This window comes from Ictalurus furcatus, chromosome 24, assembly GCF_023375685.1.
Source record: "Ictalurus furcatus strain D&B chromosome 24, Billie_1.0, whole genome shotgun sequence".
NCBI lineage: Eukaryota > Metazoa > Chordata > Actinopteri > Siluriformes > Ictaluridae > Ictalurus > Ictalurus furcatus.
The window spans coordinates 6,550,012-6,565,822 of NC_071278.1; the positions used below are offsets into that span (position 1 = coordinate 6,550,012).

Sequence of the window (15,811 nt, forward strand, 5' to 3'; positions counted from 1 at the left end):
CCTTGTGCAGCAGTAACTGCAGATAAACGTTTGGGGTAAATGTTGATCAGTCCTGCACATCGACTTCGAGGAATTTTATCCTGTTACTCAGTACAGAACAGCTTCAACTCTGGGATGTTGGTGGGTTTCCTCACTTGAACTGCTTGCTTCAGGTTCTTCCACAACATTTTTATTGGATTAAGGTCAGGACTTTCACTTGGCCATTCCAAAACATTAACTTTATTCTTCTTTAACTGTTCTTCGGTAGAACGACTTGTGTGTTTAGGGTCACTGTCTTGCTGCATGACCCACTTTCTCTTCAGATTCAGTTCATCGACAGATGTCCTGACATTTTCCTTTAGAATTCACAGGCATCATTATATTATAAACCATAATATTACCACTACAATGTTTCACAAATTCACGTGATATTTAACTGCAGAAGGGCAGCAATGTTCTCTTTGAAGAACAGTGGCTTTCTCCTTGCAACCCTGCCATACACATCATCGTTGTTCAATATTCTCCTGATGGTGGAATCATGAACCAATGTCAGTCAATGTGAGAGAAGCCTTTAGTTGCTTATATGTTGCCCTGGGTTCCTCTGTGACCTTGTGGACTATTACACATCTTGCTCTTGAAGTGATCTTTGTTGGTCTCCACTCCTGGGGAGGGGAACAATGGTCTTGAATTTCCTCCATTTGTACACAATCTGTCTGACTGTGGATTGGTGGAGTCCAAACTCTTTAGAGATGGTTTTGTGACCTTTTCCAGCCTGATGAGCTTGAACAACTCTTTTTCTGAGGTCCTCAGAAATCTCCTTTGTTCCTGCCATGATACACTTCCACAAACATGTGTAGTGAAGCTCAGACTCTGATAGATCCCTGCTCTTTAAATAAAACAGTACGCTCACTCACTCACACCTGATTGTCATCCCATTGATTCAAAACACCTGACTCTTATTTCACCTTCAAATTAACTGCAAATCCTAGACGTTGACATACTTTTGCCACTCACAGATATGTAATATTGGATCATTAATTTACTCAATAAATACATGACCATGTATAATTTTTTTTAATAATATATATTGAGGACCAAGTATAATATTCTTGTCTCATTTGTTTCAGTGGATATATATATATATATATATGCACACACACAAACAGATGCATCAAAAAAAAAATAGAATATCGTGGAAAAGTTATTTTTTTCTGTAGTTTTTCCTGAACTTTTCACATATTCTAGATTAATTACACATAAAGTGAAATATTTCAAGACTTTTTTTGTTTTAATCAAAAATCCAGTATCTCAAAATATTAGAATAAAAAATTTATAAATAAAGATATATTATCCTGCTGAAAGAGGCCACTGATATTATGGAATACCGTTGACATGAATGGATGTACCTGGTCTGCAACAATGTTTAGGTAGGTGATACGTGTCAAAGTAACATTCACATGAATGCCAGGACCCAATGTTTCCCAACAGATCATTGCCCAGAGCATCACACTGCCTCTGCCGGCTCGCCTTCTTCCCATAGTGCATCCTTGTGCCATCTCTTCCTAGGTAAGGATGCACACACACCTGGCCATTCCAATGATTGTGTATGTATGTATGTACCAATCAGCCATAACATTAAAAGCACTTACAGGTGAATTAAATAACATTGATTATCTTACATTACAATGGCACCAGTCAAGGGGTGGGATATATCAGGCTGCAAGGTAACAGTCAGTTCTCAAAGTTGATGTGTTGTAAGCAGGAGAAATAGCATGTGGATCTGAGTGACTGTGATGGCTAGATGACTGGGTCAGAGCTTCTCCAAAATGGCAGGTCATGTTGGGTGTTCCCGGTATGCAGTGGTTAGTACCTACCTAAAAGTGGTCCAAGGAAGGACAACCGGTGTACAACATGTGGATGGCCGGGTGCTTGTGCATCGCATACCTGGGGAAGAGATGGAACCAGGATGGACTATGGGAAGAAGGCAAGCTGACGGAGGAAATGTGATGCTCCACAAAATGTTCTGCTGGGAAACCTTGGGTCCTGGCATTCATGTGGCAATGGCAATGGTATTCCCTAATGGCAGTGACCTCTTTCAACCGGATAATGCGCCCTGCCACACTGCAAAAAATTGTTCAGGAATGGTTTGAGGAACATGACAAAGAGTGGAAGGTGTTGACTCGGCCTCCAAATTCCCCAGATCTCAATCTGATTGAGTGTCTGTGAGATGTGCGGACAAACAAGTCCAATCCATGGAGGCCAGATCTTGTAACTTACAGGACTTAAAGAATCTGCTGCTAACGTCTTGGTGCCAGATACCACATAACATCTGCAGAGGTCTTGTGGAGTCCATGCCTCAAAGGGTCAGAGCTCTTTTGGCAGCACCAGGGAACCTATACACAATATTAGGTAGGTTTTAATGTAATGACTGATACTGTATAAGGTTCAATATTTAGTACTAATTGATTTATTTATCCATACATAATTTGTGGAAGTGCAGAACTCACACGGCTACAATCAAGAAGTTTAGCCTTCAAGTCTGCAAGTCTACAGTCATGTGATTTCTTATTTGTGTACAAATTAGTTGGATGCTGATTTTTATTTTATCCGCAAAGACTTTGTCATTATAAATTTGCGTGCAGCTATATTCACTCTTAGTCTAATGTTTGAGAACGAATAGGCCTAGTTAATATTAACCTTATATATATATATATATATATATATATATATATATATATATATATATATATATATATATATATATATATATATATATATATATATATATATATAAGGTTAATATTTACAAACCATTACTCCACAATAACACAATAACAATAACAAACCATTTCTCCACAACCTGATCCTTTTGGGAACATTGTAAGCAAGCAGAAGTAAAAAAAAAAAAAATTCTATATATATCTATATATATATATATATCTATATATATATATATATATATATATATATATATATATTGATTTTTTTAAAAAAAAAAACAACTATATATATATATATATTTTTTTTTTTTTTTACTTCTGCTTGCTTACAATGTTCCCAAAAGGATCAAGTTGTGGAGAAATGGTTTGTTTACAATGCGCATTATCTGTAGTAGAAATACATATTCCTCTCTCGTGGTAGGCGATTACAGAGCTGTTTCCGTATGATCACACTAGTGATCTGACCACAACAAACCACGCATCACAACGGTGATGTTACTCTGTATATACCACCAGTATTGTCATTTTTAATGAGCTTTCATGACAGTACTAGCCTATATTTTTTTTTAAAAACCCCATGAACAGTTATATTTAGTTGATTTTAATAGTTTCAATAGATTTTTAATAACTCCGAAATCATACAACACAGAACAATTTTACACTGTTCACTAATAGGGTGACATGCAAAAGCAGGTCTGCAGCCTTAATGTCATACTCAAAATGACGTCTATTTCTTGCATGAAATCTATAACACGAGCAGATGACAAACGCTATAAAACCACTTTTGAATTAAATTACGGGAAAAAAATAACTTTTCCACGATATTATATTTTTTTTAGATGCATCTTTGCGTGTGTGTGTGTGTGTGTGTGTGTGTATATATATATATATATATATATATATATATATACACACACACACACACACACACACACACATATATATATATATATATATATATATATATATATATATATATATATATATATATATATATATATATATATATATATATATAGCCGTTGTGATTACATGACACATTGCCGGAACAGTTTGTCTTTATTTTCAGCACACTATCCACTAGTTTTCCTCAGGCCATATAGAAGGAAAACTCTTAATAAATAAATGTAAACAGCAAAACTACAGACAAGATCATATTGGCTACATATTAAGCACGTTTGAAACAATGGTAGGTCTTTGTTACGAAAGAAATCGTCATGAATTTAGTAAAACTTCCGTAACATTTCAGTAAGATTTTTAATCGGGGCATCTTAATGCTTTTCCATGGTGATGATTGGCTTATTATTATTATTCGCCTTTATATTGGCACATATAAACTATTTTGGATGGGTTTTGGCGGTAACCATATCCTTTTTGTGCCGGCATTACCTTATTTGTCGAGAACGTGCAAGTCACGGTATTTATATGTAATCTCCACGTGGGTTTTAATGTCGGAAAAGTTCAGGTGAGATGGCGAAGAAGGACACTGAGGGCTTCTCTTGGTGCTCCCTGGCTGAAATGGGGCAGCATTTGTAAGAGTTAAACAACTGAAACAAACATTTGAAGCAAGATAAATACAATACTCTGCTTTAAGGAATTGTTAAATTATGGTAATTATGGGCAAAAGCGTTGTTTAAAACTAATCACTGCTGGGTTTTCAACAAAACCTAATAAGAGAGGATTAAAAAACCCCTCTAATATAAAATAACTCCCTGAAAGGTAAATTGGACTAAGTTCAAGAAACTTTTACTTCCGCAAATAAAAATGTCGTAGGGCAACTTGAAGGCAGGGAATGGGGGAGGCTTTATGTCCGATTGAGTTGATTAATGGTCTTCAAGTCTACGACATCCGCTAGACTCACCACGCGGGTTAAACAATGTCTTGTCGAAAATGAGCACCAAAAATGCCACATCACAGACATCTCGTGAGACAGATGACCTCCCACGAGCCCTCTATTTCACAAGCATTACTATGATAGAACATACCCACAATACAAGCTTATTAAATTTATGGTTATATTGTAGCTAAATTGTGGCATGAATTTTAAGTTCATACAAGTGACTGAACGTTATACGTTGAGATATTATCGATAGTGTTGTTGGTACTCTGCGTTGTAAGGTTGAACCACTCTCCATGTCTTTCTGTAAGTCAAAAAAAAAGAAGCCCCTTAATCGCCGAAAGAGGGCCTCATTTCCCGGATGACTGCTATACTCTTTGATGCGCAAATTCAACTGAGTGCTGCATTTGCCATTGTCCACACATGATTTTTGTTCTTTAGCAAGAGAATGGGAGGGGAGCAAAAAAAAATAAAAAAATTGTGGAAACACTTAGCTCCCGATAATGGAAAGAAAGTCCAGTGTTGAATGATCAGCATGTCAACCATAGCCAGGGATTTCCTTGTGCAGAAAAGCTCCAGCCCCTCCCCTGGAGGGCTTCACACCCATTCATCTACAATCAACAGACACTTGAAACTTTAAATAAGCCTATCCTCACCTCGCGCAAGCGCACTCACCGCCACCGCCACAACCTGGTTATAAAGTCAAAGTTCATCTGATGTAGTGTGGTACAAAAAAAACAAACAAAAAAACACTTCGACAAGGACGTTAAAAATGATGTAAAAATATGGAAGTTTCGAAAGTAATGGTCCTCGGTCACTCAGTGATCCGACTGCGTGGCAGACTGTCCCCATTGTGTTTCACATATTGAAATAAATGTTATAAAGCTGGGTCGTGAATCACGTGATCAGGGCGCAAAATATGGATGTGAAATAATGGTAAGAGGAGGCTAGGAAGTGGAGGATGTGTTGTGCGATGAAGCTTTGATTCTTTTAAAGTGCGATCCCACTCCATTCAGAAGAGTCGGGCTATTATGTCTATAGTGAAGACAGACAGACAGACAGACAAATAGATAGATAGATAGATAGATAGATTGATGGTATTACATTGCTGGACGAGTGTTTTGCGTCATAAAAAGAGGATCCCTGCACAAGGAGGATGGATTTTATTTTGAGGTATTTCCGTTGATTGTTCATTACTCTCATGAGTTACTGCAGCTCTGGGAAATGGTCAGTGGCAGCAAGCTCGCGTTGAATGAACGTCACATTTAAGAATATTTGGTAGTTCTGATTACATTACAGTGTAATTATTGTTTCATTTTTTTCTCTCCAAAAATGATATTGTAACAGCATGCAAAGACATATCTAAAAGCAACAACAACAACAACAACAAAAACTTGTCTATCTATCTATAGTCAGGCATCACGTACTCTTCAGCAACATATTTCTAAGCTAAAAAAAAAATCTAAATCAAAATTGTTTGGGGCAGTATTCCCACTAAACTACTGACTGGACTATTTAGAAATGAACAGTAATTTTGTCTTAAATAGCAATGCATTAATGACAAATAATTGATTATTAGGAAATAGTGTGGCCTACAATCCTTCTCTAAGAAAATGCCATTTGTATTTCTTCATTATAATTATATTATCTGATATAAATACATTTACATTCCAATTATTCATTCCTTAGTTATATAGAATATTTCAGTCTTTTAATCATTTAGCAGCATATACAAATATTGTATGAGTTGTATGACCTTTTAAGTTGTAGAGAATAGGCTAAGTAATTATTGACTCTTTTTTAGAGCACACGACGGCGCGGTTATGGTTTACAAAGCATTCTAGTTTGAAGAGTGTGTAAATAGGGTTCTTCCCATAATAACAAATCAAAAGGAAGACAATAAAACTCAAAGGAGCATCGTAGGGTCGTTTCAAGTCCGCAAGGGAAAAGATGAGATAAAGCGAGACGGAGTAACATCCAGGCGCGGCCAACTACGCCGAGGTCACGGCACTCGAGCCTTGATTTATGGGCCGGGGGACTCTGGGCAGCTGCTGGTCACGAGCTAATGACTATTCGATCCGAACTCAGAAAGAAAGGAGGGAAGGAAAGAAGAAAAATTTAAGGAAGAAAGAAAGAATAAAAAAGGCAGATATATAGAAACAAATGCTATGATTATTGAAAAGAAATTGAAAGCGTAAACGTTCTATACTGGAATTGTAACTTTTTTTTGGTATCCTCCATGTTATTTATTTATTTTTATTTATTTAATGTGTTTACACTGTTGCTATGGACATGTTTTAGAATGTAGTTTTCACTTTTGTTGTTGTACGTACAAAAATTCCCAGTGTTGAATGATTTCCGACACTATTGGACCCAAATGAACACTGGGTAACTGTAAATTCAAGTCTTCCGTAAAACGCAATCTTGCACATTATTATTATTATTATTATTATTATTATTATTATTATTAGTAGTAGTAGTAGTAGTAGTAGTAGTAGTATTGTTGTTGTTATTATTAGTATTATCGGTATTATCATTATTATTATTATTAGTAGTAGTAGTAGTATTGTTGTTATTATTAGTATTATCAGTATTATCATTATTATTATTAGTAGTAGTAGTAGTAGTATTATCAATATTATTATTGCTATCATTATTATTAGCATTAGTTGTAGTAGTATTGTTATTATTATTAATCTAATTATTATTATTATTGTTGTTGTTGTTGTTGTTGTTGTTGCTGTTGTTGTTGCTGTTGTTGTTTTGTTTAGGCTGTGTTTAGAACGTCTATAATAAAAAAAAAACAACCTTTTTATTACCACTTTCTTTCTACAGATTTAAATGAAACTAACCTACAGGAGACTGTGTCCCTTTTACGGTATCTTTTAAAAGGGTAACACACCTAGGTATACAAACTCAAACTATGGTTTAGAGGTGCAATTTGTCATTTTAAAATGATATTGGAACAGTTCCAAATGAATAGGTTTTCATGTCTTGATTTGTAGATTGATAGGCCATATCAATGAAATATGGCCCCTCAGGTCTTTGCTTACTTGTAATGCAGAATCACTGGGCTTCTTTACTATCGTGTTAACAATTAGCCAGTCAAAAAAAAAAAAAAAAAATCCCCGAACAATCACTATAATAAAAACAATGGAGTAAATAATTAACCAAGTGCTGAGTCTATGAAAAAAATGCACACTCGTGGATTTTTAGGATCCCACACACCAACCCACGCCGTGCTATGCTAGCGTTCACCTTTGTATGTCTGTGTGAGCACTTCAGTATTATTATTTTTTTAAAATGCTGTTAACAAAAGGTAAGTATGAGTGGACACCCCAAATTCCGTGTTATTTGATTTATTTTATGAGAAAATCTAGACAATATATTTTTTACATATCCTTTTTATTTCTTCTACTGTGTGTGTGTGTGTGTGTGTGTGTGTGTGTGTGTGTGTGTGTGTGTGTGTGTGTGTGTGTGTGTGTGTGTGTGTGTGTGTGTGATAGATTGTACCTAGCATCAGCCTATTTTATGGAGCAATGGTAACAAAGCAAAAATAAACCTTCAAGGCCAACATTTTACGCTTATTGTGACATGATTTCGAAAATGTGCTCATTACACTGTACGGTATTTTTTTGTGTGTAAATATGATATTATCTGCTTTCCATGGTTTTAAAAGGGATTGTGATATTTCTATTTAAAATTCATTTCATTAGTTGCACAATGGTGGCATTCTGTTTCGAGGGAGTTTGCTGAGATTTGTGCATGTGTCGGTGTGTCTGCGTGCACGCGCTTTGATGTGTCTATATGTGCATGTTGAAGGACTCACTTAAGCGCAGCCCATTGCCAGATTTAATGTCGGGCATTAGAACAAGGACACGTCTTTGGCTTATGTATATTCAAGCGCCAGGACCAGGGCGCAAGGGACCGTAATCTCTCTTTTGTACCGGTTTACGTGAACCTAAAGGTTTTTTTTCTGAGCACCTTCAGCTCGGCGGTTTGTTTCTAGTTCCTTCTGGCAGGGCTCCTGAAAGTGCGATTTTGCTGCTGTTTTTCCGACTGAACTTTTCTCTGGAGCCGCTGAATGAGAGCAGCTCGCACCGTGCTGTGCGCTGATCGGCACAAGCGAAGGTAAGAAAGCGAGAAGCGGAGGCTATCTATCGCGTGGATGTTTAATAGCGGATTTTGTGATTTATGACCGCGCGACATAAATCTCGGTTCAGGGAGAGTTCACACTCACACATACACACACTCGCTCACTCATAGACAAGCCAGATTCCTCTAGTGCGGCAGCGGGGGTCTTCATGCTGTGCGGCTCGGGCTTCTTACAGTTTCGTGTGAGAGAAACTAAGGAGGGATTTTCATTTAACTTGTTAACCTTTGTATTAGACAGCTTTTATTTTGTTTCTTATACATTTCATAATTTATAAAAATATATAAAACAAATCAAAACAACAACAATACTACTACTACTACTACTACTACGAATTATTATTATTATTATTATTATTATTATTATTATAATTATTATTATTATTATTATTATTATGTTGCAGGCTTGTTTTTTTACTAATTGATGTAGACTACAATTTGGGGTTTTAATTATTAAATTATGAACTGAAATAATTGATTTACATTTTTTCCCCACTACTACTACTTATAATAATAATAATAATAATAATAATAATAATAATAATAATAATAATAATACCTATTGTTATTATTATTATAGTTATTGTTATTATTATTGATGTTGTTGTTGTATTGTATAAGTGTAATAATCTGCAACTAATATTGAATATCGTGTTCTTTATTTAAGTTCTTACCTGTGAATTTGTCCAGATAATATATTATACTCTTCCAATCAATAATGTTAGATAAAATATTTGTAATTAGGCCTGTTTGTTATAAGTTTTCTGTTGTATAAACATCACAGTTTATCTTATATGTAGAATGTATTATATTGTTTGGATTATTTATTATTATTATTATTATTATTATTATTTATTTATTTATTTATTTATTTATTTATTTTATTATTTTTTTGTTGCAATTTCGGTTACTGGCTTGGCTTTGATGCTAACATACATAAAGCTGCCTGCCATCGGTTACTGAGGCTCACTGCCTCTCTCTCTCTCTCTCTCTCTCTCTCTCTCTGTCTAACTCTAACCTGGTAACCCTCATACATCAAACGGTAGTGTATGCGGCGACAGCAGCCATTATTATGAGCTGCTGAGGAAAGGTTCACGGCGTGGTCATAGAGACGTACGGCCGCCCGGTTTTTCAGGTTTCCCAGAGGACCTCTATGCATCTTTGTTGGGCGTTTGCGAATGGAGGGGAATGCGGTCGTTATGGTGTCATGGGCAGCTGTGGCGAGCGGCCAATCAGGTTTAGAGTGAGAAAGAAGAAAACTCTTCCGACTATCAAAGCCAAATCCATATGTAGAGACCCGGAAATTCCTCGCAGATTGCAGATTATCATGCACAATATCAATAAAAATTTAGTAGGAAAAGGGTAATGCAACAAATGGCTTTGGCCAATTTATATGTATTTCTTGACCAAAGACCTAGCTCTGTCGGTGTATATAGAGCAGTTCCATGTGTTTATGTTTATGTATCGTCAATCGTCAGTATTCACTATTGCTACCCTTGGCCATAAGGTAAGTGGCGAATCACCCTTCTAGCTCAATCTTCGCTGTCAACCAGGCTTTGAAAAGTAAGATGGATAGGACCGATTTCACTCGCCTATCCTATCTCCCTCTACTTTAGGTGCACCCCTGGAGCCTATTGGAGGAGAGGCGTCACATGATAACATCGGGCAAATGTTCTTCTTGGACGGTGTCAGGACCCTGTCAGCTATTAAAATAAGCACTGGGAAACGGCAAAATGCAGAACGCGACCTACTGCGACGGTTTGGCCATTTACAGTGGCTACTCCAATCAACGAGCAAACGGATTGGGTTACGATGCCAATCAGCAGAACTATTTCTCGGCCCTTCATGTGGAAAGTGACGAGCAACGACCGGCCTGTTCCTTGCAGACCTCCAGTGGCTCCGCTACGCTTCACAAACTTGAAGACTGCTCCAAGAGGAAAGGAACCCAAGATACGCTGGGAGTCAGTGATCGACTGTCTCCTAATAACCTAGCCCGAAACTCAAACAATGGGCAAAATATAAAGAACGCAGGACACAGTTCCCTAACATCAGCCACCCGCAAGCAAATCTTCCCTTGGATGAAAGAGTCGCGTCAGAACACCAAGCAAAAATCGAGTAGGCCTATTACAAGTTCAGGTGATTACAACAATAAGTCCGGTAAATCTGTAGGTCTGCACACACCCCAAATGTAAAAAAGCCAAACTAGACATGAATAAAAACAAAAATAATGTATTTCCCCAAATGTGTTTAGCAGCGAAGAAAAACTATGTATAAGCTAAACGTTTCGATGCGAATGGAAGTGAATGAGGCAGAGGGACAAATGGCCAAGAGCCAAGAACTTAATTTTGTACTGGACGATAGAACGTTGGCAAGAATTTAGCATAGCATGACGTAGCTGCCTACCATTTTTAACACTACAAGACCTAATTTATAAGGGGAAAATTAACAATAAAATGTGAGTCTCTGTTTCCGGTCGAATCCAATAAGAATGACAGGGTCTGGTACATTTTATGACAAATATTTTCTACCCACTTTCTGTCTCCTAATATCCTAACTTCTCCTAAGAGATCCGTTTTCCGTTCTCCTATCTTCACCTACAGACTAATGTAAACGCATTTTGTATGTCCTATTGTCCTCCACGATGTCTCTTTCGTTGTTTGTACACACCGCAAACATAAAGGAAAAAAACTTGAAAAATAATTTATTCACGCAAATGGTTCATTTGGTTTGTCAATTCATCTAACAGCTTGCTTATTTATTATTAATACTGCATATTGCATTAAATCGGCCTTAATCAATATTTTGATTAACGGAGAGAGAGAGAGAGAGAGAGAGAGAGAGAGAGAGAGAGAGACTGACTGACTGTGTGGTGTTTCAGGAAAATAAAGTGCAGTAACTCACTCGTATGCTTCTCCTATTACATTTCTCGTGTAGGTTCGTTCAGAAGGCCTATATGTGTGGTACTGCTTTTATAGTACTCGGGTTTTGTTTAATTCTCATTCCCAACGCCTCAAATACTGTAGCAGAAAAGCAGAAACCTTTAGCATGAATGTATGCACGCTGAATGGCTCATTTCGCTTCACTATTTAATGTGCTCTGTGATTCTAAGGTTATCCATATGCCCCTTAGTAAAAGCGTTTACTGGCTTTGCGGATGAATCTTGTGCTTCAACGGTCTGACGCAAAAATGATAATGATAATGTGTCTTTATTAATCACATATACACCACAGGATAGTGAAATTCCTTCCCTTGCATACTTTGAAAAAAAGATGAATAATTGATCAAAGCACAGTGAACGATTAAAAGATAACACTGTAGTGAGTTTCTGTTTGTGTTCTTTAGTGCTAGACCTATCTTCACAGGGTTTGGATATTTTACTCGCATTTATCAGTAGACATTTGTTTATTGCATTTTTGTAGAAGTCTTGTCATTAATTAAAGGTATTTACTTGTGCTGGCTGATCAAAACACTTCCCTGAGTAGCTAAATTATATGACCTTCCTTTATTGTCAAATGTGTGTTCTAATTTCTAATTAATAAGATTTTTGCTCCTTTTTTCCACCAAAGGAACAATTGTACCAGAATTCTCAAAATACAAGTTTTTCAGTGAAAATTTCTGATGGGCTTAGGCTGTGTTTCTGGCACCTTGTAAGTGTAAATTTGCAAGTTACAATGACCTCAAACACCCTTTTTGGGAAGTTCGAGTACTAACTGGAAAAACAAAACAAAAACATGGACACCTCCATGAAAACTTATTTTTTGTTTTGCTCTGTCAAGGCATGCAAAGCTATTAAAAAAAGCTACTTTAACTGTACTTTTACAATTACAGGTTTTAGATCTGTTTTGATAGATCATAATTTCAGCTCTCATTTCCTTATATTTACATCTAGATGTGTTAAACAACTTAGAACATGGCACCTTTGGTGGCAGACCACCCAAATTTTAGGTAAGCAAAAGTATTGGAATAGATAAAAGTAAATAACAGTATTTGGTTGCATATCCCTTGCTTGCAATAACTGCATCAAGCACTGACATCACCAAACTGCATTCTTCTTTTGTGTTACCTTTCCAGTCTAGTATTGTAGCTTCTTTCAGTTGTTGTTTGCTTTGGGGGTTTCTCCTTTCAGTCTCCTCTTCAGGAGCTGAAATGTTGGTCAGTTGGGTTAAGGTCTGATGATTGACTTGGCCATTCTATTTTCTCTGTAAACTTGCAGAAAGAATGTTTCTGTAGACTTCTGAATTCATTCTGCTGAGTTCCATCATCAAAAAAATTAGTGCATCTGTTCCAAAAGCAGCCATACAAGCCCAAGCCATGACACTACCTCCACCATACTTGCCCATGAGCTTGTATGTTTTGGATCATGAGCAGATCCTTTTTTTCTCCATATATAGACCTTTCCATCACTTTGGTAGAGGTTAATCTTGGTTCCAGAAATTTTGTGACTCATGATGAGTTGTTTGCATTTTGTGGTATAGACGCTATATTTCTGCTCTCAAAGTCTTCTTCAAATAGTAGATTGTGATACATTTACGACATTTGGCAGACACCCTTATCCAGAGCGACTTACATTTTATCTCATTTTATACAACTGAGCAGTTGAGGGTTAAGGGCCTTGCTCAAGGGCCCAGCAGTGGCAGGTTGGTAGTGCTGGGATTATAACTCACAACCTTCCGATCAGGAGTCCACTGTATTTAAAACTGAGCTACCAGATTCACCCCTGCTTCAGTAGGTTGTTGGTGATGTCACTGCCTGTCATTTTTTGGTTTTTCTTCACAGCTCTCACATTGTTTATGTCACCATCTGCTGTTGTTTCCCTTGGCCGAGCTGTTCGATGTCTTGTTGTTAGTACACCCGTTTGTTTCTTTATTTTTCAGGACAGTCCAGAATTATTTATTGGCTGTTCCCAATCGTTGTGCAATTGCTCTGATCAATTTCCCCTCTTTTCTCAGCTTTAAAATGGTTTGCTTTTCTCCCATAGACAGCTCTATGTTTTTCATGTTGGTTTATCTTTTTTTTTTTAAACAACAAATGTAGTCAATAACAAATTTCACAGGTGAAACCCAAGTGTAGACATTCAAAGCTATTAATTGTTTAAACAATCAATCTAACAGGACACACCTGGGCAACAAGAAACACCTGTCAGTTTCATGTTCCAATATTTTTGATCACTTGAAAAATGGGTGGGTTCAAACAAAGGGGTCATGTTCTAAGTTGTTTAACACGTCTAGATGTGAATATCAGGAAATGACAGCTGAATCTTCTGATCTATCATCTCATATTCATCTTTTGATTTCACACCCAGATGTCTTCAGCATACAGCAAAAACAATAGACTTGGCCTTGCTGTTCCAAAACTTTCAGGTGGACTGTACAGTTATCAAGACTTTCAGCTAAGCACACGCTTAATGTCTTTATTTCACTAGGGGCGCATCATTGCCATTGTGGAAAGGCTCCATGAGTCAATGTAGGTCTATATATTTAGAGTTTATTTAATGAGAGCATTTGTAATAATATTACATTACAGTTGTTGACTGTACTGATTGGTCTTTTCCCTGTGTTTAGACAGCTGTTCAGGAGACAAAAGCCCAACCAGCTCTCACTCCTCTAAGCGTGCACGCACTGCCTACACCAGCGCACAGCTCGTCGAACTCGAGAAAGAATTTCATTTCAATCGCTACCTTTGCCGCCCACGGCGGGTGGAGATGGCAAATCTGCTCAATCTATCTGAACGCCAAATAAAGATCTGGTTTCAGAATCGCCGAATGAAGTACAAGAAGGATCAGAAGGGACAGTCTCCGAATAGTCCAGTTCTGCCGAGTTCAGACTCTGTGGCAGGGGGAGGATATGTAAGTTCAATACATTCCATGGTAAGCAGCGTGCCATTCAACACGTTGTCTCCAACAGCATATAACAATGCTCAGAGGAACACCTACAGCCTGTCTCCATCATATCCACAAGCCTTAAGCAGTATGTTTAACAACTGCCAATCTTCTCAAAAGGCATACCTGGGGACTGGCTCAGCCACGACTGAGTGCGACACGCACCATTTCCAAGGTAACAATCATTTCGGTGTGCAAACGCAGGGCAGTAGCGTATATGTAGGTGCTAATGGAACCTATGTGGATAGCACTGGCTGCATTGGGAACTCGATTTATGACCTTTCGCAGCTCCCTCAAGCTACTCATAGCAATATAGACTACAACAGTGCCATCAACATGGGGAACAGCCATCATGAAGGAGCACTGGAGCCAGCTCAGTGCACATACTCAGACTTTACACCACACTACTCTCGGGGAAAAAATCAAGAAGCACCTAAACTGACACATCTATAACATTATTGTTTGTCTTTACATTATTTATTCACTTGCACACATGCTGCTGAATTGACACACCCAAGCTTACCTTCTTTTTATTTCTCATGATTTTCTTGAGTGAGGTAGTTTCCTTTTCTTGTTTTAAAAATGGTTCTGTTTTATTAAATACAAGTGTTATATTTTCACATCATTGACAGACACAGTGCTTGCATAAGAAATTGTCTTTATTTCATCTGCATTAGACATCCTTCGGCATATGAACTCATCATTAAACAGGGTATAGCCAAGACATTGTGTTCATGTTCCAAATGTGAAGGAAAGTTCTGATAGACTGCTGCTCCACAGCTGAAGGTTTCTTCTTTATTTCTTTTATTCACACTTGAGGAGAAATAACCTACAACCTTAACCTCAACCGGCTTACTTCTCAAAATCAGGTTGCACAGAAATGTACATTTCTTCTTACTCCAATTCACTATGAATTTCTAGTATTCTATAAAACCAGTACTACGATATTCTGGTATACTAGTTCTCTAATATATTATACTAGGTAACGAAGCCATGTTAACCCTACCACTAAGCCTTGGACACACTGGAAAACACAGAAGAAACAAGGCTATTGGAAAGAGAACATATTTTCATTCCCAAAGTCTAACAACAAATAGATATTTTTAATAAATTGCAATTTTCTTTATTCAGCTCCTGAACCAGATGCCACATGGAGGTTTCTGGAAAGCTTTCTATGCTCTACCTAACGTGACTGAGTGAGCAAGCTAACGGTTTCAAAGCAATGATGTCATTCCCAAATCGAGA

At 37.2% G+C, this 15,811-nt stretch overlaps 1 protein-coding gene across 4 annotated transcripts in view; it reads left to right on the top strand.

Annotated features, from left to right (window-relative positions):
• Positions 1–15,410, top strand: part of LOC128600264 (homeobox protein Hox-A3a-like) — a 45,766-nt gene extending 30,356 nt beyond the window's left edge. For 2 of the 4 annotated variants that reach the window (XM_053612608.1, XM_053612610.1), the window contains 2 exons: positions 10,305–10,824; positions 14,250–15,410. In XM_053612608.1, coding sequence (XP_053468583.1) covers positions 10,422–10,824; positions 14,250–15,019 — 1,173 coding nt within the window. In that variant the 5' untranslated portion in view covers positions 10,305–10,421 and the 3' untranslated portion in view covers positions 15,020–15,410. Of the gene's footprint in view, positions 1–5,426; positions 5,710–7,821; positions 8,668–10,304; positions 10,825–14,249 lie in introns of those variants that run through there. The other 2 variants (XM_053612611.1, XM_053612609.1) reach the window with 2 other exon arrangements.
• The last annotated feature ends 401 nt before the right edge of the window (positions 15,411–15,811 follow it).